The sequence below is a fragment of the Otolemur garnettii genome, unplaced genomic scaffold (genome assembly GCF_000181295.1).
Source record: "Otolemur garnettii isolate 467f Iridium unplaced genomic scaffold, OtoGar3 scaffold00050, whole genome shotgun sequence".
In the NCBI taxonomy this organism is placed as follows: domain Eukaryota; kingdom Metazoa; phylum Chordata; class Mammalia; order Primates; family Galagidae; genus Otolemur; species Otolemur garnettii.
This window is the reverse complement of record NW_003852445.1, coordinates 660,899-686,939: the sequence shown is the minus strand read 5'-3', so window position 1 is coordinate 686,939 and position 26,041 is coordinate 660,899. Positions and strand designations below refer to the sequence as shown.

General features: G+C 43.9%; 1 protein-coding gene across 1 annotated transcript in view; it reads left to right on the top strand.

The window, feature by feature from the left end:
• RYR3 (ryanodine receptor 3) overlaps window positions 1-26,041 on the top strand; it is a 362,708-nt gene that overhangs the window by 262,039 nt on the left and 74,628 nt on the right. Inside the window, exons 58-65 of the mRNA XM_012806300.1 lie at window positions 1,814-1,929; window positions 2,424-2,491; window positions 3,433-3,554; window positions 6,952-7,001; window positions 7,408-7,468; window positions 9,520-9,758; window positions 11,715-11,796; window positions 21,394-21,524. Coding sequence (XP_012661754.1) covers window positions 1,814-1,929; window positions 2,424-2,491; window positions 3,433-3,554; window positions 6,952-7,001; window positions 7,408-7,468; window positions 9,520-9,758; window positions 11,715-11,796; window positions 21,394-21,524 — 869 coding nt within the window. The remainder of the gene's footprint in view (window positions 1-1,813; window positions 1,930-2,423; window positions 2,492-3,432; window positions 3,555-6,951; window positions 7,002-7,407; window positions 7,469-9,519; window positions 9,759-11,714; window positions 11,797-21,393; window positions 21,525-26,041) is intronic.

The window sequence follows — 26,041 nt, the reverse complement described above, 5'->3', positions numbered from 1 at the left end:
GTGTCACAGCTCACAGCAACCTCCAGCTCCAGGGCTTAGGCGATTCTCTTGCCTCAGCCTACTGAGTAGCTGGGACAACAGATGCCCACCACAACACCCAGCTATTTTTTTTTGTTGCAGTTTGGCTGGGGCTGGGTTCAAACCCGCCACCCTTGGTATGTGGGGCCAGCGCCCTGCCCACTGAGCCCAGCTGCCTGAGTCTTAAAGGTAGATCTGTTTTCTCCCTGGTGAAATATCAGGGATGGGCTCTGCCACATAGGATCACGCTTCCTGGGGTCCTTTGTGGGATGAACAAGCTAGTGTTCCTCTTGTGCCTCAGCCGTCCCTCCTCAGAGAAATGTTTGCTGAGCAAGCTACCGTTGTTTCCTTTTAGTTTCCTACAGAATTTTTGCCACTGAATGGCAAAAAGAAAAATAAATAAAAATCTGTACAAATATTTCTATTGTATCTCATATGAAAAAATAACAAGACTTATTTGCTGTATGGTCGAACAGAAAAGGTCAGGCAGCAGGAGACAGCCTCCGAGGAAGCGTTCGAGAAAGACTCCCATCATCATTTTAATCCTGTTCTTAACACCAAGATGAATGTGTAGTGTGATTTGCTGATAAATAACTTGTTCACAGGAATGAAAAATTCCCTTTACTATAACTAAAAAGGAAGTCAAAGAAATAGGAGAAGCAAGGAGAAAGATAATTGAATTCAGCAGAAATATCCGGAGCTATAATTTGCCAGCTGCAGGTCCCTGTGGTAGGCACTGGGACATGGAGGTGATCAGGCAAGGTCCCTCCTCCAGGGAGAACTCCTTGCCTCAGACCTGAGGCATCACTCAAGTCAAAACCCTGGACTCTTCCTTTTTCTCCCAACCCACATCAATCCTTCAGGAAATCCTGGTGGTTCTACCTTTAAAATATATCCAGAATCTAGCCCCTTCTCGACCCCTCATGCTATCACCATCCTTGATGAAATAGCTTCCTACCCAACTCTCTGCTTCCACCCTTGCTTCCCTCCCCATGGTCAATTTAAACATAGCAACCAGAGCAATTCTATTATAAGGTAAATCTTATCATGTCACTGCTCTATTCAAAACTTCCAATAGTTTCCCATCTCAGAGCAACAGCAAAGTTCTAAGTGTGGCCTGCAGGGCCCTAAATAATTTGCTTCACTTCTTACCCCACACCCCTCTGACTGTGCTCCTATTCCATCCTCACTGGCCTCTCCGCCACATGCATGCTCCTGCCCCAGGATCTTTGCACTGCCTGTTCCCTGTGCCTGCAAAGCTCATTCCCCAGAAGTCCACATGTCTCGCTCCTTCATGCCTTTACTCCAATGTCAGTCTCCCAGTAAGACTAACCAACCCTGATGACCCCACTTAATACTACATCTGCAAACCCTTGTTCCTCCACTCCTGGGCCTTTTCAATATGCTTTAATTTTTCTTTTTTTCACAAATTTTATTAAATTCTGTCATTCCATGTAATTTATATTTTGTTTATGTTTCTTTACTATATCTACTATGTACCCCTTCCAGAGAGCAGGGATTTTTATTATCTCCTCTGACTTACCTCCATCTCAATGTTTGTTATATAAAGGCCTTTCTGACAAATCCTTTTGGAAATTATTATAGAACAGGTATCACGTGCTTACCCCGGCAGGTTCCAAGTGCAGGGGAAATCAGTCAAATGATGCGTCATTTCCCTAGGCCAGAATAACCATTAACATTTAGAAATTAAATTCAACACTGGTCAGGCTGATAATGCACCAAAGTCACATGGTTATCTCTGTTACTTCCTGGGGTTCATCCACTTCCAACCTAGAGGTATGAAGGATATGGAGCTGGACGCCTCCTCCATGGAAAAGAGATTTGCCTATAAGTTTTTGAAGAAGATCCTGAAATACGTTGATTCTGCTCAAGAGTTTATTGCCCACTTGGGTAGGTATCATTGTGAAATGTCACAAAAGAACTTGATATTCCCTGTGGAAGAAGGATCCTTTCATATCATAACGGTTCAAGATTTGTTTATGATTTGAGGGGCTTGGGAAGAAGAGCAGCTAAGATTTCCTCCCCCTTTAAAAAAAATTAACTTAGTCCTTAGCTTCCTTACTGGATTGCAACAAACCTTTGTCATCTTTTTCATAAGACACATCCTATTTGAACTTTCCCATTGTTTTGCTTTGTGACTCTCTGAAGCTGCTTTCTCGTTGCGTACGTAGAGAAAGGGGCAGTGAAACAGCTTAGAGAATTAATATAAGAAATAACTAATCAGTACAATTGTATAGTACTTTGTTACATATATATAAGATTCTGCAAAATCAAACAGCCTTTTTATGGCCCTGTTGCTCTGTTTCTAAAGTGCTGGGCTCGGGGGAGAGTTGTTTGTTTGTTTTTTAACTCTGGCCAATTTTGTATTGCCTGTGTCTCTGTAGAAGCCATTGTCGGCAGTGGGAAAACGGAAAAGTCTCCCCATGACCAAGAGATCAAATTCTTTGCCAAAGTAAGTGACTTTCTGAACTTAATCAAAGTGCTTTCCTCTTAGGATCTCTGCTATTTAGGGTACAGGATAAGCAGATCCAACAAAGATATCTAAAACTTGATAGCTTTGGTGAGATGAATGCATATTTCTCTGGGTGGACCCATCCCAAGGTGGGTGGGTAGTCGGAGGGCGTAGGCAGCCTGTTCAGCCCCAGGGACCCAGGTTTACCCTCCCTGGTTGCTCCACCATCTCTGGAGCTGGTTTGTGTCAGGGTGGTCCAGGTAGGCTCACCTGCACTGCATCTGTGAGAAGGGAAAAGGGGACGGGAGGAGAGGCTGCTGCTTTTTTAAAGTTCTGTCCCAGTGGCTAGAACTTAGTTCTTTCAGCTTCATCGAGCTTCAAGGAACCTTGGGTACTGTATACTCTAGCTGGTTTTAGCTGGGTGGCCTTCTGCCCAGCCAAAACCCAGAGTGTTCTATTGCTAAAAACAAGGGGAAATAAATTCGGGTGTCAGTGAGCAGTCTCCGCCATGCAGCCGTATGCAGAGGACTGAAGGCCCGGAAGGCCGTGCGTGGCTTTGCTCTGAGAAACAGACAGAAGGCCTGCGGCTAATGATGGTAGGCCAGGCGTCCAGTGCAGCTGTCGAATGCAGTGCTCCAGAAGCCACTTCTGCCTGTGGGTGTCCCGCAGAGCTCGCTGCCAAGGCTGACTCGGGGCTGCACGCACTTTTCTTTGGACCCTTAGTTGATGGCCCTCTCCTCTCACATATCCCCCAGGCCTCTGGTTTGAGACATAGGAAAAGAAAATGCGATAGAAAGTGGGACCCAAAGGGTAGAATTTTCTGAAAATTCGGGGGCCGGCATGCACAGGCATTTTGCTTACTGATAATAGCCTTTTTTAAATGAACCAAAGGAAGGGCTTTGGCTAGCTTCCCAGACGTTTATTTATGATGGGTTTCCCAGGTCCTCCTCCCACTGGTCGATCAATACTTCACCAATCACCGCCTCTACTTCCTGTCATCCCCTCTGAAGCCCCTCAGCAGCAGCGGGTACGCCTCTCACAAGGAGAAAGAAATGGTGGCCAGGTGAGTCTGCAGGGGAGGAGAAGGTCATGGTGCTGATGCCATTTATTTAAAACACCAAGTTCTTGGGGATAAACGGCGAGTTTTTTAGGGAGATGAAGCTCAGCCTGATGATTGGCAGCTGAGGGATGTTGGTTATCATCTTGGTTTGGAAAGAAATTACATTCATATCCGTATTATTTTAGCAACTAAGAGAAGGGCACTGTTTGGGAGTGTCAGTTGAGCTTGGGAAAGATTTGTATACCCAAGTCAGCATCCATCCTGAACAACATTTAGGAGCAGACGAAGATCACACCGAGGCTTGGGAAAAGCAAACACACAATACTGAGAACAAACAGTGGACACTGATTTCAATCCCATTCTTATCAGGCTTAACCTTAAAAATGTTTTTAAAGAATCAGGTTTGGTAAGTGCTAGCATGGATGATCTGAAATTTAAAATCTAGGACAATATAATTCGATTGAAATTCCCTAATAGGGAAACGTTTTTCCACCAAAAGCACCAGACCCCCTGACTCATTCTATTAGGCGTAACTTGTCAGTAGCATGAGAACAGAGAGATGCCTCATGATCAGGCTACACAATGATTCCCCTGCCTTGGGTTCTCTGTTTGATTAATTTAGCACAAGGAAGGGGGTAGAATTCTAAATAGCACAGGGTCAGGGACTGAAATGATAGGGGGCTCTCAACTCTTTCCCTAGCATCTATTGACAGTGAACAGTGTACATGATACTTAGGAAGGGGCCGGACATGAAATGTCACCACCTTTGAGAAGATGCTCGATTTTAATATTCAGCTGACGTTTATTAACCAGCTGGCAGGGTGGAGCACTGGGCTCCATATGTGAGAGTCACCGCCCATTTGTCTTCATATCATTGTGATACATCACCTTGTTTTAAATTCTGAGAACCGCCTGTGTGTATTGTCAATCTGCATTTTGCAGATGAAGAAACTGAGATTTAGTCAGGTTCTCTCCTATGTCCAAAGCGACCCAAGTTGTAAGTTAGGCCAAGAATGAAAGCCCAGTCCCCTCTCTCCACATCTAATGCTGTTCATTCTGTAGGGTAATTATTTTTCTCATTGAAGACAGGAAAACTTGGATGGCACCTGTGGCTCAAAGGAGTAGGGCTCCGGCCACATATGCCAGAAGTGGAGGGTTCAAACCCAGCCCTGGCCAAAAAAAAAAAAAAAGACAGGAAAACTCCATGCTATCAAAATGAGATACCCTTAGAATCACGTACTGCCCCCAAATCACCTAAACATTTTCAGGATGTGCCACCAGCATTATTTTGTTTGACACTAGGGGAGGCATGGGCAGAGTGTGATGCTCAGATATTCCAACAGAGGGCAGACGTGCCTGTTTTCTTCATCTGTTTTTCTTAGATTATTAATTCATGGAAATGTAACATTTGTTCAACCAGGCACCATTTGTCGCAGCTGGAATTCAACGTAGAGCTGATCAGCCTTGCAAATAGCTTTCAGATCCATCACTGTGCTTGCCGCCCTCCCACAGAAGCGGTTTGTGTTTGCTGTGGATGAGTTCCCGTTGCCAGACTCCACTTGTTGGCCCCCTTCTCTGTTGCTCCCCACCCTCTCTGATGCTGCTCACCCATGGGTCCCACACTCTCCTTGGGGTTCCTTTAACGTACTGCCTTTCCATTCCAAGATGGAGGAAAGGTACTGGGGGACTCAGGCCTCTCATAACCCTAGGCTAAGGACAATGCTGTCACTCCAGAGGCAGCAAGCAGGAGCCTTTGAAAATTTCAGGTCCGGGGCCTGAGATGCCTGACAAAACACGCCTGACAGTGAAGAGATCTGGGTCAGTATTAGGATCAAACAACTGGACTCTCTTGATTAGATAGAAAAACATTATTTTGTTTTCATACAGAACGTCCACTTAGAAGCATTTTTGCCCAAAATTTCCTAGCATATCCACCCCTAATTCTGAAAACTTAGCCGTCTGATTGATTACTCTCTGTTTGTAATGGGAAAGCTAACACACAGAGCAGTGAAGGAGCGTCACCAAGATGGCCAAGCAACAGAGCCTCAGGGCTGTGCCCCTCTCCCAGCTCCCGGAGTTGACATCTTGTACACATCTCTGAAATCACAAACACCATGAGAAAAGAAAAAGAAGCGGCAGTGGATACTTAATTTTGCCCTGGCTGGCTGCCAAATTTTGGTTAACTTATTACACGTTCTCTTGAGGTCAGGGGTTCCAACTTACTTCCCCTGACCAGATAACCAGTGATGGAGGAATTTCGTTGTGATTGTCCAGTAGACTACCCTGAAGGACCCAGGACATTCACTGAAAACTATTTAAGAATGAGCAAATTTCAGTTCCCTCTGGCACTCAGGATCTACCCTTTCAGCTTCTGAGTTGGCCTGTCGAGGACTTCCAAGTGGGACAGGGAGCCCCTGACCCTGGGAGAGACCCATAATGACTTCAGCTCCATCTCAGCAGGGAAGCCCACGGCCTGCACAGGTGGACTTGATTCTATTTTCCCTCTTTCTGTTCTACTGCTTTCCAAAGGGATTGCAAAGTTCTTCCCTATCCATGCCAATGTCAAATAATGGCAGAGTTCTGAGGGATCTCATCCAAAGAGCGTCAGCAACGCAGGTCTCCTGGTGGCCAACACGTCCCCAGGTGGGCTCCAGCAGCAGTGTGTTCAGGGACATTTGGGGGTTCCTTTCTACCTGCACACTGTGGAGAGCCAGTTACAGGCAAACCTCAAGGAGCTCCACAGTGGAAAATATGGGTGACAGCATGGAGGGGGTCAAAAACACAAACGCATCTCACATGGGCTTTCCTGGTTTCTAAGGGTGCAGCTAGGACAGCAACCCAGTCAGGCCTGGAGACAGAAAATACACATGTTTTAAATGTTCATTTAATACAATCTCTTCTCATACTTGAACCTTTAACATTTTTCCAATCCCAACTTCTGGCTCTTATCCCAACTGAAGCCTCACAACCCCGGTCAAAGGCTACAGAATGGTTTGCAATCCATTGCAGTGATAGAAAAATCATGCTTCCTTTTATAATCTTTGTTTATTCCTGAATATCAGGCATATGAACATTTCAACATATGATGCTCCATACCATGGGATAGTTTGCACACAGTCACTAAAAAATGCCATAATAGTTGGAAGAGGGATTGTTTTTAGTAAGGGTGGAGCTGCCTGCGATGTACTTTTCATGATTCTCCACCACCAAGACAGTGTGAAGCATGCATTCTCCTGAGAGTGGTCCAGAATCCTGAGGATTCTGTGAGAGGAACTCAGTGTGTCTTCCCAGAGTGCCAATTTCTGTTCTCTGTTTCACAGCGTTGGGGACGGGGCCAGGGTACAAATGATTAGTGCTCGAATCTCTGTGACTTTCTGAATTGCCTTCTTTTCTGCTTCAGCCTGTTCTGCAAACTTGCTGCTCTTGTTAGACACAGGATTTCCCTCTTTGGTAAGTGAAGGGAGGTGTTGCTGAAGTCTGCACCCCTGGCTGTCATTATCCTGAACTCACATTCTGCCTTTGTTTGTGGCTCCTTCAGACAACCCGAGCTTTGGGACTAACGTATCACCTAAATTTGCCGTAGAAAATTGATCCAAAGCATGACCAATGACCTCTCTCCCCCCTTAACTGCATATATTTCCCACACCAATGAATGTTTTAGGCTCTGCCTCTGACATCCATCGGGAAGCCGAGGCTGTCGGGCTGGAGATCAATGCGTTGGCCCCAAACATGGGGCTGGGACCTTGTGTATTGGTGGTTAATTATGCTGGGCTCTGGTTTGTACATGTGGAAAATATCACATTTTAAAGGCAAACTGAGTAGTCTGGGGAGTCATAGGTGATACCTTTTATTCTAGGGAGTGACTCTACTACCATGGTGAGCTGTCTTCACATCTTAGCTCAGACACTTGACACAAGGTAAGTCTGCCCAATTTTTTCCCAGTAGTTTCTCCTGATTCCATCTCTGACCCCTCCTCTCACGAATTATTGTACTGCAGAGTAGATAAGGTAGGGTTTGGATGAGTCTGACCCTAGAAGTCAGCTCTCGGTGTCTCAATCCATGTGACACAGAGCTGCTGTCACGGCACAGACGGAACGCCCCGGATGAGCACCTGATCAATTCTTGTCCCCTCTTGCTGAGAAATTCCTCTTTCAGAAAACAGAATACCTTCCTTGGCAGAGGGCACTTCAAACCAACTTCTCCACAAAAAGGGGTGGTGAGACTACAGGCATCCTGGGAGAGATGAGAGAGGGTACATGGAATTCAAGTGACCACGGTGGGAAATGCAGGTAGATCTGGTTTCAAAAGTCTCAGAGACAAAGATAGGTCTGAGCCCCATGGCCTGGGGCTCTGGGAGGAAATCTTAAAAAGAATGCATATATTCTGATAACAACGGGTAAATAATGAGATGAAAAACAGAGGTGTACTAAAAAGAACGGAAAAGGAGCTATCGTTACCACACTAATTAAGAAGGCCCATTGGTCGGGTACTGAGGCTCACGCCTTTAATCCTAGCACTATGGGAGGCCAAGGTGGATGGATTGCTTGAGTTCACGAGTTTGAGACCAGCCTGAGCAAGAGCGAGACCCTGTCTCTAAAGATAGCTAGATGTTGTGGCCGGCATCTATAGTCCCAGCTACTCAAGAGGCTTAAGCAAGAGGATCACTTGAGCCCAAAGAGGTTGAGGTTCCTGTGAGCTATGATGCCATGGCACTCAACCAAGGGCAACTGAGTGAGACTCTGTCTTAAAAAAAAAAAAGAAGGCCTCTTGTTGGGAGGAAGACACACCTCTCAAGACCCAGTGCAAAAGAAAGGCAGCAACCTAAAAGAGTGGCCCAAGGATGAAAATCCACAATGAACTACAAATGGATACCAAAAGCAAAGGTTAAGCACCATTAAAAGGAATTTTAGGAGCTTCAAGAGAAATAAACGTGTTGTGGAGATACTCGGATAGCACAAAGTCAGACCCAGGCATCCCAGGCTCCGGAAGCCACTTGCAATTGGCATGAGGAAGCTTTACTGCCTGAAACATAGAAATCCTCTGGGAGAGAGTCCAGCTTCTTAAAACATGCAGGTCAATCTGTGTACTGATCATTTCTGACAGAACCTGCCCCTAGAAAGTTCAGAAGTGTGAATACTTCCAAGACCAGGGTCAGCCCCACTAATTTGCATTTCCCTGTTTTTATTGTCCTTACTACGGTGGGATGATTATCAGCAAAATGCTACAGATATAAAGCATCTGTCCTGGAGGCAAGACTGTCACAATATTCTGAATAACATAGAAATATGGAAAATGATAGAGGGCTTGTAGGTTTTGTTCCGATTCTAAGTTTTATAAAACAATGTAGTTTGGGGGGAAAGCCTCAGGTGCCCACAGCTAATCTCCATCCTCACAGGACCCATTTCAGTGTTGCTGTTCCAGTGGTCTGATTAAGCTGGCTGTCCCTTTTCTCTCCCCTTGTCCAACCTAGGACATCAATTCCTGCAAGTAACAGCTAAGCCACAGTTGACTTATTTGTTTACCGTTTCTCTTTCTTTATAAGCAGTCCTACATCAGCATGAGTCACGTTTCTAGCTAGTCCTTATAAAAGTTGTTTATCCCACAGTGAGCTTCAAGAAAAGCTCACCTCCCTCTCTCCTTTTAATTGGCTATTTACAGAAAACTAGCCAGCCACAGCTTTCTACAGGCCACTGGGTCACCAATGTCAGTTTCATTCTAAATTGTTTCTTACATTTCCTGAAGAGCTGAGAAATGAATCTCTCACACTGAGTAAGTGCCCTTGTCAGTCACTAGCCTGGATGTTAACCATCTGTCCACTTCTCCTGATACAGTGTCGTTGGGTGATTGGAGTGTTAAACGTATGCCTGGATTGCAGTGCGAGTCTCAGATACAGGGTCAGCAGTCTCAGATACAGGGTCAGCCAAATGTTCAGATTACACCTCTGGTATTGAACACTGTTCACTCGCAGGACCGTCATGAAGTCGGGCTCAGAGCTGGTGAAGGCTGGCTTACGAGCATTCTTTGAAAACGCTGCTGAAGATTTGCAGAAGACTTCGGAAAACCTGAAGCTCGGGAAGTTCACCCATTCCAGGACACAGATGAAAGGCGTTTCGCAGAATATTAACTACACCACGGTGGCTCTGCTCCCCATCCTCACGTCCACCTTCGAGCACGTCGCTCAGCATCAGTTTGGGGTGGACCTGCTCTGTGAGTCCCCCTGCTATCAGTAGTGGATTTAAGTACACATGGCCACAGATAGAGGTGTGGGACACGTTCACTACCCTGACCTCGAGGCAAGTGGGGAGGGTGAAAAGGGTGAGGGGACCTTGGGTGACAGCTAGGGTTAGGGCTACCTTAGGGGGAGAATTACGGTCGGGCAGGCCTGGGGGTGAAGAGGGTTTAGGGCCCTTCAGTGATTCTTGGCTTAGGGCCCAGCTTTGGGTGATGGTGGAAGTCAGGTGGGTGTGAGGGATAAAAGGGGTTTACAGCCCTCAGGTGAGGGTGAGAGTTAGGGCCCAGCTATGAGTGATAGTTACGGTCAGGCAGACTCGGGGGTGAAGATGGTTTGGGGCCCTCAGATGAGAGCTCGTGTTAGGGCCCACCCTCGGGTGATTTCATGGTCAGGTAAACCCAGGAGGGATTAAGAGAGTTTAGGACCCTTGGGTGAGGGATAGGGTTGGGGTCCACCTTTGGGAGATGGTTGAAGTCATGCAGGCCTCGGAGCTGAAAAGAATTTGGGGCCCTTGGGTGAAAGCTGTGGTTAGGGCCCAGCTTTGGGTGATAATTACAGTCAGGCAGTCCTGGGGGATGAATAGGGTTTGGGACCCTTGAGTGAGGGTTAGGGCCTGGCTTTGGGTAATGGTTGGGGTCAGGTTGGCTTGGGAGTTGAAGAGAGTTTGGGGTCTGTGGGTGAGGGAGTAGGGTTAGGGCCAGCTAACCACACATTTTTCTTCTCTAATTAAAAAAAAATGAAGTGATAGCTCTCAGAGGGGAAGAAATTTCCTCATTTGAGTATATAACATTTAATCCTTTCCCACTGTTGTTCTGGACTATAATTTCTGACCTGCTAGCCTAGCTCTCAGCTTGTGCCCTCACTGAACTTGAACTTACCTGAGGAATACAGTGGGAGATGCATGTTTGCTCCCAAGGTTTTTCGGATATCATTGTTCTTGGTAAGAAGCCTCAATTTATTTATTGGATATCAGGAGCAAAGGAAAGATACTAACATTTCATTGTCCAAGTCCCCAGAAGAAAACCTAAGTTGGTCAGTGTCATTTTAATTGGCACTCAGCACTATGTCCAGCCCTTAGGTGCACGTATTTGACACAAAGCTTCAATGTCACCCTTTAAATGTCACTACGTGATATAACATAACCAGTTATTGATAACAAAGCCTATGTCTTCCATATCCCTGAATAACTGAAAATTAGTTATTTCTGTCTGGTCAGTATCGGAGTAACATCCAAACTCATTATCTTGTGTCATGGAAACATCATAGTTCCTCGGTTGAAAAATGGAACATGAAATTAGTCCTGACGATATTAAAGTAGTCCCAGCCTTGGTACAATTTCCAGACATGGCTAGTGACCTGTAACCTGCAGATTAAACTTTACAAGGTCCTTAGCAAAGCATTCCCTTCCCCTAGGAAACATAATAAAATCACAGTCTCATTGAACTGCTTTTTGACAAGCACCCAGCAGAGAACTTGGGAGAGGCAGACGTAAGCGATTTTGCCCTGTCTCTGAAGAAGATCAAGTTGTTGAGCGTATCTGTTTAGGAAAGGAGCAAGAGTTTCATTCCAGCCTCAGGTTGTCTGCATTCTTCCTTCCAAAGGAAGCAAAGACTGCACTGGATAAAATCTAACTAAAATGCCTCCCTCTATTGGGAAAAAAAAATCCATGACGGAAGGACTCACTGATCAAATGATTGCATTCCCTGCGAAGCCATATGATCCCCATCGTAAGCCCCACAAAGGAACCACCAGGATGGCAGGATGGAGGACGTTTGTCTTTCTGTTTTCTCCCCTCATTCAACAACTAGCAAACCAGCTCTGTTGCCAGTTAGGAGCAATTTTTTTGCTCACACCTATGCCTTTTCTCTCTTCACCGACCCTTTCCACATGGGAGACTGATGAGCGACAGTGACGTCTCTTCTTTGTTTCAGTGAACGACGTGCAGATTTCATGCTACCACATACTGTGCAGCCTCTACTCCCTTGGGACAGGAAAGAACATCTATGTTGAAAGGTAATTAGTGAACCAAAGGAGCTCACACATTTAGGTTCCAAAGATGTTACTTACAGTCTTTTAAACACTTCACAGTTAATAACATCTTTGCAATCCAGCAAAACCAAAAAGGTTTGGTGACAGGGAATGGCGGGCTTGGGCCTCAGTGATGAAGTGTGTATGGCGATGTAAGGAAGAGGGACACGGCGACTGAGATTTGCGGCTTCTGTGCAGGTAGCTGGTGGATGTGTGTGGCTGGAGGAGCAATACAGCCAAGCTAAATCATGCGCTCGTAACCAAAAAATGTTGAAGATGTCTCTATTTCTTCAGAATCACAGCTTCCAAATAGCTTCTAGAATTCCTGCGGTGAAAGGCTGAGAAGCTCAGGGGAGAGGAGGCAGTTGCTTTAGTGTTTAATGAGTTTCTATGTGATGCCACCTTGGACCTTTGCCAGCCTCGGCTGTCAGATTACTAGAGTTTTAAACAAGTGCAAGCTTTGGTAGCAGAAACACTAGTCAATAATCTGAACGAGCTTATTTGCAGAGACGTTCCAGGTCTAGCTCTGCCTCTCTGATCTGCCCGTCACAGTGGAGCCCTTTGGCAACCCCTTCCTTTTCAGCATCAAATGCCATGTGCTGTTGTTCTGTTTAATCCACGGGGAAGATTGGAAGGATAAACAGTATTAACAAAGCTCTGGGCTTAACCTTACCCTTGAAAGAATTTCGTCTTCTTTTTTGCTTTTTCAAACAAACTGGAAAGAATTCAATCTTTGCTTAAAATTCCTAATCTAAACATCCCTTGATATCTGCGTTCCGTGTGCTAGTTCAGCTTATGATGTTTTTATCAAGCAAACAATAAACCCTTGTTTCATGTCGAAACTCGCATATATTCAAACTGCAATTTTTCAATGAAGCAAAAAAGGAAAATCAGCAGCCCCTTTAAGAATTAAGGACTAGTGGTACTAGAGACCAAAACATGTTTAAGAAATGCCTTTTTCTTCATCATCAGCTTCTAAATAGCTCCTAAGAGTTCAAGAAATTAGTTGAGGAACTGAGGACTAAATTTGTTTTGATTATGATTTTAAGTCCTCATAATTGTCTAGTTTTCCTTATCATTTTATGTAAAATAGGGATAAATAGATTTGTCATTTGGGAATAAGAACTGAGCAGGCAAAAGTTTAAACCATATTTTATACCAAATCAATAGGAAAATCAATAATTTTTTTTTAACGAATGATGAATTTCACTTAGGGAAGGTTTTTTTAGCTCATTTCTTCCAGTGAGCATTGGTAAATATTTCCTTAGTATCTTTTCTTATTCTCTGGCTGTATGAGTATGTGTACATCCACTCATATGTGTGTGTTTTTCTTTGGATAATTTTGTGTAAAGCTTATGTATTCTCATGGGGGGAAAAAGGTCAATTCTGAAATGTCACACCAGAAAAAGACTGCCCTTCATATAACTTTTTATCCTTTATTTATGTGCTCCTGCCAGATTTATTGTGTACCTGTGGCACTGTGACTATTTCACCTATGTTTGTTTGTTTTTTAGAGACAGAGTCTCACTTTGTCACCCTTGGTAGAGTGCTGTAGCATCACAGCTCACAGCAACCTCTAGCTCTTCAGGCTTAGGTAATTCTTTTGCCTCAGCCTCCTGAGTAGCTGGGACTACAGGCACCCACCACAGCACCCGGCTATTTTTTTGTTGCAGTTTGGCCAGGGCCAGGATCAAACCCAGCACCCTCAGTGTATGGGGCCGGTGCCCTACCCACTGAGCCACAGGCGCCACCCAGTTTCACCAGTGTTTTGTATTCCGCATTGGTAGAAGTGAAGGTTTGTAGAAGTCCCTTAGCCAAGGCTTCCTCTACTGTTTTTCTTCTGTTCTTTTTTCTGAATAATTTTTCCTGGGCTATATTTCTCATCTCTTTCTTCGTTATTAGCTTCACTGCTAGTTCTCGAGAATGGAGAGGGGTGTGTGTGTGTGTGTGTGTGTGTGTGTGTTAAAGTGCAAAGGAATGAAAGGGGAAGAAACAGCAGGCAGCTTCACATCTTAGAAGCTTGCTGAGAACTAAGTCTCACTAAATCAGCACGTCTTTAGCCCTGGCAATGTACCAACACTCAGCCTCTGATGTCCTCTCCCAAGTGAAAGGCTGGCCCAGGTGAGAGGTTGGCAAAGCTGTCAGTGAATCCTATACCCATAGGTCTTTTGCTTAGTGATTTGATGTTTCTTCATCCTCTCCTTAGAGAATCAGGTCAGCAGCTTCAAAACAGATTACTTCCCAGTCTTCCACTCCCCTCACCTTCAGTGGTTTCTCCAGGCCAGGAGTCCAGGTCACATTCCCACTGTTACTGCCAGAGATTTCTGTGCTTTCTTCCAGCTCTGGAAAGGATCCTTCCATTTCAGTATCCCCACTTGATTTTGTCCATAATTTGGTTTATAGTTTGAAGTTATCATACATTTTCTAATTTCAGCAAAGATCCAGATTTCTTTCTAATTTTTTTCTTCTTTTGTTTGAGTTGTAGGGAGAAAAGGGCAATAAACTCATTTCTCCACCACCTTTTGCTAAAGTTTCCTTGACTAATGAATGTCTGTAGGAATGTGAGGGAAACAGGAACTATTTGGTTCCCAGTTATACCTGGAATGTGCCTGATGGATGTACCTTGGTGGTAGGGTTAACTCTCATGGGGAAAGCCATTGAAACAGAGTGGAGACATTTCTTCTGGAATATTTTCTAACTGAGATAACATTGAGAATGCCATTGACAAGTAGAGTTTTCAGATAAAAATGTCAGGGAGGGTAATAGCATCATTGTGAATTTAATATTGCAGAATATTTGCATTCTCTAACATGGAGATGTCTTGATTAATTGAAAGAGCATTTCATGGAGATCAGTGAAGAAAACAATGGACCCTGGTAGTAACATTAAATACTGACTCTCAGTTTTTTTGGGTTTTTTTTTGTTTGTTTGTTTTGCAGTTTTTGGCTGGGGCTGGGTTTGAACCTGCCACTTCTGGTATATGGGGCAGCACCCTACTCCTTTGAGCTACAGGTGCCACCCGACTCTCAGTTTTATTTCACCTGAAAACTGTACTTTCCACTTCACACTTCAGAGATCTCCATTCCTTCCACCCTGCTTGGCTCTCCTTGACCAATTATTTCTGATCAGACATTGCATATGTTCCCTGAACCCCTAGGGTCACAATACTGCTATCAATACCTGTGTCCTGCCCTGCGCTCACTGTGCTTTTTCTGCCTCTCTGCTACATGTAATTCCCTGCTTTTTAATGTCCTCTGGAATATGCATGAAGGAACTTTCAAAATGGCAAAGCACCATTTATGTGCAAGGCATTGTTACTTACTGTGATGAGTTCATTTTAGCCTAGTATTCCTAACAATAGACAGTGAAGAGGCAAAATCCAGATCCATGGAAATAAAACTGAGAAAGGGACACTTTCTTATCGTATTATGATATTATTTCCTACTTATCATATTAGGAAGTAACAAAAACCAACCTGCAAACTGAATGCTCTCTCATCTGTCATCATTGACCAAATACCTATTATGTGAAGAGTACCCGACCAGGTAGTAAGAACTGAGACTTCCCCCCAAAAAGAGTTTTCATGTCTAGTGATAAACTCATCCAGGAGCCGTTTTGGTTGCTATGGAGCTTTGGTTCACACCTACCCTCCCCCCTGAGGGGGAGGATAATGATCCACAGTAATGGTCCACACCTGCCCCACCCCCAGGGGGACAGTAATGACAGAGAAGCTTTAAAACACTCGGCCTTTGCCTCACTCAATCCCTGCTCAGGCCTGGGGGCCCAGGTCCTTCATGCTGATATTTCACAGCTAGAGCATTAATTGGAAGCTTTCCGGCTTTTACTTTTCACAACTTTTGCTTATTTCTCTTGGCAGAGCAGCTAATTAGCATCACCATGTGCTCCAGACTAGAACTGCCCTGCTGGGGAGTTTGTGGGAACTCAGATTAGTGGGGAATTAGCATCAGAGAGGACAGGGCCACCTCCCCCTGCTCAGTGTAGCACTGAAGAACTGAGCCGTATCAACTGTCTCTTGCCCCAAGGATTGTCTTTGTGTCCGACTTTCCAGAAATCTGCTTTCCATGAGATCATGCTTTTAATTTCAATGAAAGCAAAAGAGAAGAATAATGGATCAATTTGGCACCAAGGCAAGACGGGAGGGTCTGTTTCCCAGGTTCTTCCCTGTGCCAACTAAAGTGTCCTCTCACATTTGAGATCTTGCCCCTTGCCTTCCCTGATTTTCACCCAAATTTTCAACAGTGCTCTCCCTGTGGCACTTCTCTCCCCGTCACAATTGTATCTCCTTCCTCCTCTCATCCTCTTCGTCCTCCTTGTCCTCCCCCTCCTCCACAAAGAGGCAAAACTAAAGAGAGAAAACACATGTTCCTCCTCCCTGGCCACTGTGATTGGTATAAACAGTGAAAATGTTAACTGAAAAAAGTAGAAAACAGCCCCTCATGGACCCTCATATTTGGTGAGTAGAGGTGCTTGCTATCCTGGTTGTCACTGAGGGGACTGGCCACCCAGGTCTGAAGTTGAAATGATGCCCCTCTTCCTGGGCCTGTCCACCATCCTGAGCAAAGCAGAGCAGGGAAGTGATGGGGAAGAGCTGGTGCTGAGAAGGAAAGGCAGGGGGTGGGGGTGGGAGACAGGCGGGGCCAGGGCCTCCCTCAGAAGTGTTGTGAACGCTCTCACCTCTCACAGGTGACCGGGTCTTGTCTTCCATCACTGCTGCCTCCAGTGGGAGCCAGGGAAGCATGAAGGCACGGAGCACAGTAGGATTTGTTTGCCCAAGGGCTTCCACTCTTCCTCTGGAGCAGTCCTGGGTGGGGAAATTTTAACCATCAACTCTTCATCAAAAGGACAAGGCTTTGAAGTGACTGCCTGATGGAGGACCTAGTGATCTACGGTAGCTTGTTGGGGTTGGATTTTAAAGTTATCTGTTCAAATATTTTATGACCAAAGGAGCTGTCAACTAGTTCCCTAAAACCAAGCCTAAGAAGACAATGAGCCATAAAACCTTCTATAGGCCAGGCCCAGTGCCACATGTCTGTAATCCTAGCAGTCTGGGAAGCCAAGGCAGGAGGATTACTTGAGCTGAGGAGTTTGAGGTTGCGTTGAGCTATGGCAAAACCACTACCCTCTAGCTGGGGCTACAGAGTAAGACGCTTATCATAAAAAAAAAAAAAAAAAGAATATAGATATACATTTTTACTTTAAAATAATTGAAAAGGTCACTTTCATAAAGACAAGGTGGGTTTTCCAAGAAATACACAGCTTTCTGCCAACCACCCACCATCTCCCTCTTCCCTCTCTCTAGTTCAGCAGATTCTCTTATATCTCAGGAGCAGTTCTGCATACCCCCAGGCTAGCCCTTTGCAGATTCTGATTCTATTCTACACAGTCTTGTGCAGCTAATCTTTCAAGACCAGTTGAGATCACACTTTTAATCCAACTCAAATACGTCTGTTTCTTTATGTTATAGCAAAGTCACAGGTTGATGCTAATCCTGTGATTAGTCCATAGAGATGTGTTATTTGATCACACTGCTGATTCGGGGTTCTGTACAGAACACAGGGCTGTATCTTTGCTCTGCGTTCAGTGAGAAGGAAGGACAAAGGTTAAGACTATGTGGCCTACACCTCAGTAAAAAAGGTCTCACCCCTCGTCTTCACCCCCACAGTAAATGTTCATGATCCACTTTCAGAGATTCTATGCTTTGACATTCCAACTCTTTGGTGCTGCTAGAACCAGCTGTTGTCACAGAAACGGGCAATTTACACAAACTCTTAGGAACAGGTCTCAGTGGGGAGCTACAGGGAACCCTCAAGAGATGGTTTTCTGCTTTCACAGAATCTCAGGTGTGGGGCAAGTATCAGCCCATGGCTCCAAGTGCACTTTCTCCAGCTGGCAGTTGGCTCCATGATGATCGTGTCCCATCCCCTGAGGAGCAGCTCAGCACCCTCAGCTCCCAGGGGTTCTGCTCATGGGCTTCCTATGCACAGCATCAGGGCTCAATTTGAGTTATCAGCCTCAGGGGAAGGCAGAGTGAGGCATGGGATGGAACTGAACTCTGGAAGCCCCAAGCAGTTCTTAATTATAGACCTATTGTCTGCATTTTCCACTCATCTTTGCATCCTGATCTAACAGAGGATTCACATTACTGGTCTATTTGGGGGGAAAAAAACATTTCTCTATATTAGGGAGCTAACGTCACATGTGCGACTCACAGGGCAGGTGTGTAGTGTCTCTGTGATTAGATGCCCATGAGTGGCGGAGAGAAAATGTTGATGTGTGGGAGACAGATGGCAATGGTCCTCATCCATCAGAAGGCAACAGATGTCCATCCCCACACAGGGGACTGCCAGCCAGCAATGTCACTTCATTGTCTCACTAATGGGAGACAAGATACAATCCCAAAGCTAAGCCCAGATCCAGCGGGGAGAAATGCTGTCCTAGCTCTGCTTTGAGAAGCCGGTTACTGGCTCCCCTTCCTTACACTCACAGGCGTGGTTACCCTACAAGCGAGCACAAGTCCTCTCAGTTGGAGAACTAAGAATGCGAACTAGAAATCCTAAGCATTACATTTTGTTTGTTTGCTTGTTTCACAGGAAGACTTAAAAGTGAGACCTTACTACATGGTGGACCCTCGAGTATTTATAGAAGGGAAGGAAGAAAAGTAATAGGTGTTAGAGGTCTCGCCTCTAAATCAAGCAGTGTGTTTCGTTTCTGTTACAAGCCAGATTTTTTTATCTTGTGTCTAGATGGTGCTTTGTTGTTTTTTGTTGGTTGGTTTTTTGTTTTTTTTTTATATCATAAACATGTATACATTAATGCATTTATGGAATACAATGTGCTGATTTCATATAGAATTCAGAGCGTTTACATCACACTGGTTAATATGTACCTCATCTCATTTACTGAATTACTGTGTTAAGACATTTATACTCTATACTTAATAGATCCAGCATGTACCCTTGTGTTATGCACCAAAGGTGTGATCCCACCATTCACCCTCCCTCAATCTGACCTCCCTCCTCCGCTCCCGTACCCCTCCTTCATCCTGGGCCATAGTTATGATCTATTCTTCATATGAAAGTGTGAATGATTATAAGTTGGTTTCATAATAGTACTGAGTACATTGGATATTTTTTCTTTCATTCTTGAGATACTTTACTAAGTAGGATATGTTCCAGCTCCATTCATGTAAACGTAAAATAGGTAAAATCTCCATCTTTTTTAAGGCTGTATAATATTCCATGGTATACATATATCACAATTTATTAATCCATTCATGGGTCAATGGACACTTGGGCTTCTTCCATGACTTGGCTATTGTGAATTGAGCTGCAGTGAACAATCTGGTGCAAATATCTTTGTTAGAAAGTGATTTTTGGTCTTTTGGATATACACCTAGGAGAGAAATTGCAGGATCAAACGGCAGGTCTACTTTTAGATCCCTGAATATTCTCCATACTTCTTTCCAAAAGGGATGTATTAGCTTGCATTCCCACCAGCAGTGCAGAAGTGTTCCCTTTTCTCCACATCCATACCAACACCTGTAGTTTTGGGATTTTGTTATGTGAGCCACTCTTACTGGAGTTAGATGATATCTCAAAGTGGTTTTGGTTTTCATTTCTCTGATGATTAAAGATGATGAGCATTTTTTCATGTGTCTGTAGGCCATGTTCCTGTCTTCTTTAGAGAAGCTTCTGTTCAAGTCCCTTGCCCACAATGAAATGGGATTACTTATTCTTTTTTATTAACAGGTTTGAGTTCTCTGTGGATTCTGGTTATCAGACCTTTGTCAGAAACATAACCTGCAAATATCCTCTCCCATTCTAAGGACTGTCTTCTTGCTTTACTTACTGTGTTCTTGGATGTGCAGAAGCTTTTTAGTTTGATTAGTTTGGTGTTGCTTCAATTGCCTGGGGGATCTTCCTCATAAAGTATTCTCCCAGGCCAATTTCTTCAAGTGTTTCTCCTGTACTTTCTCCAAGAATCTTTATAGTTTCGTGTCTTAAGTTTAAATCTTTAATCTGGTGAGAGTCAATTTTTGTTAATGGTGAAAGGTGTGAGTCTAGTTTCAGTCTTCTACAAGTTGCCAGCCAGTTCTCCCAGCACTATTTGTTAAATAGGGAATCTTTCCCCCAATTTATATTTTTGATGGGCTTATCAAAGATCAAATGACAATAAGTGTCTGGGTTCATCTTTTGGTTGTCAATTCTGTTCCATACTTCTATCTCTCTATTTTTGTGCCAATACCATGCTGTTTTGATCTCTATAGATTTATAGTATAGTTTGAAGTTTGGTAGCATGATTCCTCCTGATTCATTTTTATTTCTGAGTAATGTCTTGGCTATTCAAGGTTTTTTCTGGTTCCACATAAAATGAAGTACTATTCTTTCCAGTTTTTTAAGTATGATGATGGTGCTTTGATGGGATTGCATTAAATTTATCAATTGCTTTGGGTAATATGGTCATTTTAACAATGTTGATTCTACCCAGCCATGAGCATGGTATGTTTTTCCATTTGTTAACATCTTCAGCTATTTCTTTTCTCAGAGTTTCATAATTCTCTTTATAGAGATCTTTCATGTCCTTTGTTAGGTAAATTCCCAAATATTTCTTCATCTTTGGCACAACTGTAAAAGGAATAGAGTCCTTGGCTATTTTTTCAGCTTGACCATTACTGGTATATATAAAAGCTACTGATTTGTGAGTATTGATTTTGTATCCTGAGATGCTACTGTATTCCTTGATCACTTCTAAGAGTTTTGTAGTTGAGTCCCTGGGGTTTTCTAGGTATAAAATCATATTATCTGTGAAGAGTGAAAGTTTGATCTCCTCTGACCCTATTTGTATACCCTTGATTGCCTTCTCTTGCCTGATTGTGATGGCTAAGACTTCCATTACAATGTTAAAAAGCAGTGAAGACAATGGGCAACCTTGCCTGGTTCCTGATCTGAGTGGAAATGTTTTCAATTTTACTCTATTCAGTGTGATATTGGCGTGGGTTTGCATAAATGGCCTCTATCAGTTCAAGAAAAGTCCCTGCTATACCTAATTTCTTAAGTGTTCTGATCATGAAAAGATGTTGGATATTGTCAAAAACTTTTTCTGCATCTATTGAGAGAATCATGGTGCTTTGGTCTGTTATCTACTGTTCCAATCAGTGGATGGAGGCTCCATCCATAACAGAGAATAGACACAGAGAAATTACACCAATGATTTCAAAGCATTTTGAGAACAAGAATCAATCTCAGTTTGGATCCCGCAACTTGCTCTCGGACATGCTGGGATATCATATATATCTCAGATATAATGGGCAAAGCTACCCAGTATATCATATCATCTTAGCCAGTTAAGAACTGGGTTCCAAGTAGCGAGACCATGGGCCACCATTGGCTAATGAAAGGAGGGAGAAGAGCATGAAACCTTAATGAGCTGAACCCAGAGATGGCCAGTGGATGAATTTATGGGGAAATGACCTGAGACACCCTGGGTAAGAGGCCTGACCTGCCAATGCATGGGGCTTGCATATGGATAGCACCACTTCTAAATGGCCTTCTTTGTTTCCAGGCAACGTCCTGCCCTTGGAGAATGTCTGGCCTCATTGGCAGCTGCCATACCAGTGGCATTCCTGGAGCCCACCCTTGACCGCTATAATCCACTCTCAGTCTTCAACACCAAAACCCCCAGGGAGAGATCCAGTAAGTATCTTTTCACAGAGGTCATCAACTCATTTCATGTGCTGAGAAGAGAGCAGCCAGGAAAGCCACACAGGCAGGGAGAAGTGGCCCTACAGCACTGTTGTTTTACATAGTCTGAGTCTAAGGAAGAATAAGCAACTAGGTTTATCTCCATCTTATTAGAGAAATGTGCACAGCCAAGATTTTGCGATCATTAGGTTTTGGTTTTCTCCTCTATAAAATGAGGAGACAATATAGTTGATTTCCACCCTAAGACCCTTCCACCCTAAGACCTCATGGTCTCTTGTCTGCCGTGGGTCTCAATTCCCATTTTCAACATTAGGATGTGGCTACTTTTTTGCAGGCCCTCTCTAGAGTAGCATCAGAAGAGGCCCATTCACACTAGTGACCTAATTACACTCTTCAAGTACACAGAGAGGCTGTGTTCCTAAGGATGCTGACCGTATGTTGTTTATGTTCATGAAAGTTAAGACATAGGAAAGCTCCAGAAGGAATTAAAATTACACAAAAGGGAGAATTCTTTTACTGAGTTCTATAAAAGGACTAAACAACTATGGCCACAGGGCAAATCTGGCCCTTTACCTATTTTTCTTTTTTTTTTTTCTCCCTACCTATTTTAAATAAAGTTTTATTGGAATGTAACCACACTTGCTAGTTTACCTATTGCCTGTGGCTGCTTTAGCACTTCAATGGCAGAGTTGAGCAGAGGCAACAAACACTGGCCTGCAATGCCTAAAATATTTATTATCAGGCCCTTTACAGAAAAAGCTTTCTACCCTCTATTCCATAATAAACTAAAATCCAAGGCAGGTGGTAAACCTGTTTCTAGGGGATGGAAGGGAGGGTCCTGACAGCCAGATTGTGATCCTGACTAGGGCAATGAGATAGAACAGAAGAGCTTCGCGTAGAAGCCTTGAATCAAGCTTGGTCTCTAACTGGAAATAACTTGATGATTCAATGTATTCTGAAGCAACAATTACCAAATTGTGGGCCTAATCAATACTAAAAACAAGGGAAAAGTGCCCTAGTAAATGATTTTAAACAAGAACCCTTGCTATTCAGAACCAGTATTTTCTTAACATGTTGATAACCATTGCCAGTAGATGGCTGGACTGGATAGAAATTCCTTTAAGTTCAATCCCCTTTTCTCTAGCTCTGTGAGATCCTCAAGGATAAGTTTTCTCAGAGAGAAAGGGCCCAGACCACACTTTCTTGGTACAGCTGTTCTTTTCATTTAAGAATGCACAGTGCTAAGCCTTGGGTGCTTTCTTGCCACTTGATTCTTATTACTTCAGATAAGAGGAGCACAAGGCCCCCAGGATAGATCACCAGGCCAGCTTAGATAAGGCTTCTAATAAAGTTCTTTACTGAGCTAGAATACCATGGAGACTAGTGTTCTCAGACCTAGTCAAAAGAAAAACATTGCCAAGATGCTTCAGTGTTCCAAAGTCTTATGTGAAATCTGTCAGCTAAATTTTCTCCAACCTCTCTGGCCTCATCTCACCCGTTCTCCCCTTGGAGACTAGCAAAAAAATGTCTTCCCAACTTCATTTTTCTCTGCCCACTGCTGATTCCACAGCTTGCTGTGAAAGTGGGTGGTGAGCAACAGAGCAGACTTTAATGAAGTTGAAAAGTCAGGCAAGTGCCAGCACAAGGTTGCTCCCCAGCTCCAAAGGGCCACGGGCAGTGATGACAGCCCTGGATATTTACACATTTATTCTACTCCCACCGTGACTTGAGAAATAGTGTCACTCTGTCTCTGTATCAGCACTGGGTAGTGCTGGGCCTCGGGAAAGAGAAACCACCTCTGCTCTTCAGATCCTGCCCCAGTGGCTTTCAACTTTTTTATCTCACACCACACTTGAGCCTATGGTTAAACTTTTGTGGCACACTTAAATTATATTGATCAAAAAAAAGCGTAAAAAAAGAATGTACTTACTGTGCTTTCAACTTCTTTCAAAAAATATTTAATTAATGATCTTTAAAAATTTTTGTAGCACACGTAAAATCTTTTCACAGCGCACCAGTGTGCCACGGCACAACAGTTGAAAACTACTGTCCTGGCGGCACAGTAGCAGAACAAAATGAGGATGTGCCAAAGACAGAGGAAAGCATAGATTAGCCTCAGAGGGAGGGGAATGACTTCTTTCCGTTGTCCTTCTCATTTTATATGATTTAATATGACATAGTTACACATTTTAAAAGTACTTATAATTGCATACTCCAATGGAAGAAAAGAGACAAGGTCATAATTAGAAATGACACAGTCCTTTATCCATCAGTTGACACCCTATGGGATTCTGCACCCAAGTGCCCTGAGCCCATGTTTTTCACCACTGGATTAATCAGCAGTGAGTGACTGCTGACCATGTGCATGTGTATACATATACTTGAAAAGTAGCATGTGCATGATTAGGTATTCTGGAATAAGCAGGCTTATCCGGAGCCAGAGAATGACTGATGGCTTAATGAGCTATAAGAAGGTAGACTTCATTCATTATGAAGTGGGTGGCCTGAGGGAGAAAGGAAAGGGAGGAATGTATAGAGTGACAAATGATGTGAGCCCGTGGTTTAGAAATGCGATATGAACTCATTTATCAAGGCGTCAGTCAATTGGGCAGCACCATTAATCAACACTTGGCGCTTTGCCAGCAGTTACTCATATTCGTATCTTTGATGCCCTATTATATCCTGGAGCATTTTCTTACTCATCTGAAAATTATTAAGATATGCCTAGAAAATGTTTAATAATGTTATTTGCCAGTTATAAATGGCAGTGGTCTATTAATCAGAATATTGTATTGACCCTAACATCCTAGCACCTGCTACTTTTCTTTCCTTCTGTACTCTATTGGAATAATCAAACAAATAGAAAAGAGGTCCAATGGAATCCAATTTCTTTTTTTTGAGACGGAGCCTCAAGCTATACCCCTGGGTAGAGTGCCATGGCATCACACTCACAGCAACCTCCAACTCCCGGGCTCAAGCGAGTCTCCTTCCTCAGCCTCCCAAGTAGCTGGGACTACAGGCGCCCGCCACAACGCCTGGCCATTTTTTGGTTTCAGCCATCGTTGTTTGGCAGGCCCGGGCTGGGGATTCGAACCCGCCACCTTAGGTGTATGTGGCTGGCGCCTTAGCCGCTTGAGCCACAGGCGCCAAGACGGAATCCAGTTTCAATGCAAGCCATCTGCCTGTGTTGTAAACAGATGGTGCTCTTTGATGCTGTCTTCTTGAGAGAAGAACTGCTAGGTGAAGAAAACAGGACTTCGGAATCTAACCCAGTGGTTCTTGAACTCTAGCATGTAGAATCACTTGGGAAGCTTATTCAGGATTTCTGAGCCTTACTCCTAGAGTTTCTCATTCAGTAGATCTGGAGTGGGACCTGAAGATTTTTAGCCATAGCCAGTTTTCAGGTGATGCTAATGTTACTGGTGGGAGAACTTGCCTTGAGAACCATTCAGGGTGTCCAACCTGTGGCCCGCAGGTCACCTGCAGATTATGTGAGGACTGTTTGGTTTATCTGTGATGTCAGACATCGTGAAAAGTATCCATGGACTTTTTTTTCTCTTTTGCTCATTAGCCCTTGTTAGTGTTTGTGTATTAATGTGTGGCCCAAGACAACTCTTATGCTTCCTACGTATGGCAGAGAAAAAGAAAACACTGGACACTCCTGTCTGATTCTGATACAATCCAACTGAGCTGTTTTTCAAGCCACTAACTCAGCAGACTTCATTCTATTGATTTATAACATGACATTTGAAGTTCAAAACACTTTCTAGACTGCAAATGTTTGTTCCACCCAAGGACCAATTACAAATAAATAAATTTTAAAGGTCATTATAAGGACTCCAGAGCAGCAACCTTAATCAACTGAGTTTTTTCCTTAATCAGGGAAAAAAGTGTCCGTGGTCATGTATTGCCTATGTGACATTTAAACATGCACACCTGAGCCTTCTCATTTATAATCTTATGGCAAATAATTGTACACTGGCCTTGCATCTGCGGCAGTTGGCATTGTTCTCTGTGTAGGACCTCGAGGTAGAAAGTTTGACTCTGCCGTCTTTACTGATTTACTGTGAGAGTGTATGTGTAAAATTACTTTGGGAGGGTCCCCCCAGACTCCCGTGACTATTGTTGCTCTGCTGCAGGATATGAGGCAGACTTGTGCTCTGCCAATGACCAACATTGGCAATGGACTGTATCTGCCCCATGTGATTCCCTTCTACTGTAAATCACAGGATTTCAGGGTTCTTTTTCTTTCCTATTAGTCCTTTTAGGTGGTCTAGATGTGAAAAGACATTGGTCCATTCCTATCTTCCAAAGAAAAGAGACATTTAGCCTTCTATACACCAAAGGCCATAGCAATAGCAACAGAAAGTCATCACTAGGGACAGGGTGACAGCACTTCACTGGGCTTATTCCACAGTGCAGAAGCTGTTCTGGACCCATTGCTTGCCACCTGCACTCGCCACCCAGCAGGACCCTGTCTCAGCTGGAGATGCTTTCTGTCCACCATA